Here is a 3,941-nt window from a genome sequence, read left to right as displayed (position 1 = left end):
ACCTCGACACTAATTAGACTGAAAGTCCGTCTGGATGACCACTGACTTAGTTGCATTTCCCTCCACTTGCCTTTTTTGGATTGGATATTAAAAGAAAACAAGATAACAATAGTGCATATATGCAGCAAGCCGATTGGTCGAGAATTGCTTATGCAATATTGTGCACATTTGGATTTTTCTCGAAAAAATTCGCTAAAAGCAATCCATCAAAATTTGGGTTTATTTGTTCGGTTACTTTATGTTTCCTGGGGTCGTAAATCGAACCTTGTTTGATTTTTTTGGTAAAAACACGCTCATGAATCAATTTCATTGATCGGATTTATTATTGATTAGCACCCTTAATTGGGTCACGGGAGGGTTGTGGGGGTAAAAATAAACAAAAGCCTTGAATTTCGACTTGATTTATTATTAATTTTATCGCTGGGTAAATATCGCTTTGTTTTCTAGAAACAAAAAAATAAGCGGAAAGCTAAATTCCTTCAGTCGTATCACAATGAATCAGAAACAGATGTTCAGTGTGAAATTACAAACATGATTGTTAGACACCATTACCTTTAATGAATCATTTGATAAAGCCGTCTGACATTTAATCCAAGTCAGACTTAATTAATGGAATCCAGATTGAGTCAATCACGAAAATTGGAATTTTCACCGATATTTATTTATCGGTTGCTGGGGTGAACCGAAATTGTGGTTTTTTCAGTAGCGTGAATGAAATATTTATTTCAGCCTGTGCTTTGGCATGTCAAATGTTTGTTGATCGCAATAGTAATTAATAGACAAGCTGAAAAATCAATTCGACAAAGGTCGTGCTATGTAAACAAAGTTCAGTGGCGGTTTTAAAGCAAATGTTAATTTCATGTGCCTGAAAAAATGTCATTGTTATGTTTTGGGGTAATGAAGTGAGTTACTTTGTCGTGGGTGTTTCTATTTATGGCCTATATCAATTATTGAAAAAGATGAAAGGTCGGGAAATGCATTAGTCGATATTTCTAGAAATTGTTTCAAAAAATGTAAAGAAACGTCATTTCAACCAAGAGCGTAATTAATCAACTCAAAGCATTTGAGAATAACGTGCAAATGTATAATTTGATATAATTAATTCTCTCAAGTCAGTCCTCAATTTGAGTATAAAGGCCAAACACCAACTTCCTACAAAACATCTGTCATCCCCAGGGACGCATTCGAATTGTTAGCAACAGTTCTAATCAAATAAAACAAGAATTGAGTCCACAAAGCAGAAAAATAATGAGCAAATAAAATTTTTGTCGTTAATACAATTAAATTTCTGCTATTTTATTGTTGTTGTCTTTTATCCTGAAATCTCTCTGTTATTATAACTCCGGTAAAGCCATCTAACTCGGGTTTATCCTTCCAGTTCTCGTAGCTCATGCAACCCTTGGCCATTTGTTTGCCTTCTCGATAGATTAAATCAACAAATCTGGTGTAATCCTTGCACGTAAACACTGTTAAGTCGTAAAGTCCATAATTCGATTGTGATAGTTTGATTTTTCAGGGAAAAAATGCGAAGGCGGAAACATTCCGGATTCTTCCAGTGACCGAATCCGGGAAAGCGACGCCGCCATGTTAGGGGCAACACCGGATTTCACGTGCAGCTAATATGTTCTTATTGGCTGCCGTCTCATTCTTACTAAGTGCCGGATTAGCAGGTAAAAATTTTCTCAACAATTTTCGCTGAAAAGTAGCTCAATTTTCGCGTTCTTTTGTGTGGTGCTTGACTCATTAATATGTATTGTGCTGGTCCTGGTCCAATATTTGAATAAATGGTCTCTCGGGAGCGAGAAAGGCGTCCGGTTTAAAATATCCAACTTAATGTAAATATGTTCCCACTTTCATCTTTTAGACGAGCAAAGAGAATCGCAAAATAAATAATAAATCAAACGACTTTGGGACGAATTGAAAGTGAGCAAAAAATTTCATGTTTGAGTAATTAATTAATTTCTGTTTGTTTAAATATTGGAATTTATATTTTAAATGGTTATTTCAGGCACAATTAGGTCACGTCGAAACTCTTAAATTAGAAAAATTTCAAACTCAATTAATCATTTTTATAATAACGTTATAGCTCTATTGGTGACGTGTTTATTTACGGAGAAATTCGGGGTTCTTTCAAACTTGTGTAAATTATAAAAATCAATCGATAATGCATGATAACCCACACAAAAGAAAATTGACGGATAAATTCAGTTTTGTTGATTGTTACAACAAAAATAGTCGACATTTGAATAAAAGTAAAGGGTTTTAGTTGAGTTTTATTACTGACACGAGACAAATAAATTGCGCTCGCAGAAAAAATATTACAGCTGCAAATGCAACCAACGTCCATTCTGAATCAGATTAAAAATACCAAAAGCAGGAAATTTTTGCTTTGATACAATTTTTCAGCGACTTTTTTTAATGCACTGGTCGCGATTTTATTTTAAATAAAAACCTCTCATTTAGTTATGATTTCCACTAGGCTGAGATAAATTTGAGGAGGGGGAAATTTAGAACACTGATTGGTGGAAGTGAAATGAGAGGCAATGAGCGCCCAATCAGAAGTAGCAATTTTGAGGCTCCCCTCCTCTGTAACTGTCTCTACACCATAAATGTTTTTTTAATGACCATGATATTTTTATTCAATTATTTATATTGTAAGGGAGAGAATTCCTCAGGGTTTTCATAAACGTCCAACTTTCTGGAACAATGATCGATTGAATTCAAGTTTTAAGATTTGGGCAAAAAAATTATTTTTTATCTTAAAATAAAGTTTTGTTTGGTGGCATTTCCTGGAAAATCGCGTCTTTCCAGTTCAATAAAACAAGTCGGGAAAGTTTAGTCAAATTGCCGCTTGAAAAACCCGTCACTTTTCCATTTTCCCACTTGCACAACAATTTTTCAAAGTAAATTTGTAACGTGCTTGTGTCGAAGAGAGTTGATTAGAGAGAAATTTGTTCTAATTTTGTTGCAGGTGTGATGCAGATTTTTGTTTTGATATAATTACACAGTCGTGATTTTATTTTCAGTAAAAATCTCTCATTTCAATGACACACAAGAAAGTTTTCAGACTAGATTGCGTGTACCAGACTGAGATAAATTTGTGGAGAGGGAAATTTACAACGCTTGATTGGTGGAGGTGAAATGAGCGTCCAATCAAAAGTAGCAATTTTGAGGCTCCCCTCCTCTGTAACAAATCTCTACACCCTAAATGCATTATATTTATTAATATTTTAATGACTATAATATTTTTATTCAACTATTCATATGGTAAGAGAGAAAATTCCTCAAGGCTTTTATATACGTCCAACTTTTTGGGAACAATGATCGATTAAATTAAAGTTTTAGGATTTGGCCTAAAAAATTATTTTTTATAAAGTTTTGTTTGGTGGCATTTCCTGGAAAATCGCGTCTTTCCAGTCCAATAAAACAAGTCGGGAAAGTTTAGTCGAACTGCCTCTTGAAAAACTCGCCTTTTCCGTCACTTTTCCATTTTCCCACTTGCACAAAACAAATTCTCAAAGTAAATTTATCACGTGCTTGTGTCGAAAAGAGTTGATTGGTTCTAATTTTGTTGCAGGTTTGAAACAGATTCAGCGATATTTTTTTTATAATGCTATAGTTGTAAAAAAAAATCTCTCATTTCAATGCCACACGAGAAAGTTTTCAGACTAGATCGCGTCCACCAGGCTGAAATAAATTTGTGGAGGGGAAAATTTACAACGCTTGATTGGTAGAGGTGAAATGAGCGTCCAATCAGAAGTAGCAATCTTGAGGCTCCCCTCCTCTCTAACAATCTCAAACCCGTAATTATATTTATTAATATTTTAATGACCAAAATATTTTTATTCAACTATTCATATGGTAAGGGAAAAAATTCCTCAGGACTTTTATAAACGTCCAACTTTCTGGAAACAATGATCGATTGAATTGAAGTTTTAAGA

At 34.2% G+C, this 3,941-nt stretch overlaps 1 protein-coding gene across 7 annotated transcripts in view; it reads left to right on the top strand.

The window, feature by feature from the left end:
- LOC123015612 overlaps window positions 1–3,941 on the top strand; it is an 80,388-nt gene that overhangs the window by 57,236 nt on the left and 19,211 nt on the right. For all 7 annotated transcript variants that reach the window (XM_044415440.1, XM_044415441.1, XM_044415442.1 and 4 more), the window contains exon 2: window positions 1,517–1,670. In XM_044415440.1, the coding sequence (XP_044271375.1) occupies window positions 1,622–1,670 (49 nt within the window). In that variant the 5' untranslated portion in view covers window positions 1,517–1,621. The remainder of the gene's footprint in view (window positions 1–1,516; window positions 1,671–3,941) is intronic.

The sequence above is a fragment of the Tribolium madens genome, unplaced genomic scaffold (genome assembly GCF_015345945.1).
Source record: "Tribolium madens isolate multiple individuals breed KSU strain unplaced genomic scaffold, Tmad_KSU_1.1 Scaffold_19;HRSCAF=116;Tcas5.2_LG9, whole genome shotgun sequence".
Lineage (NCBI taxonomy): Eukaryota > Metazoa > Arthropoda > Insecta > Coleoptera > Tenebrionidae > Tribolium > Tribolium madens.
This window is presented reverse-complemented; position numbering and strand designations above follow the sequence as displayed.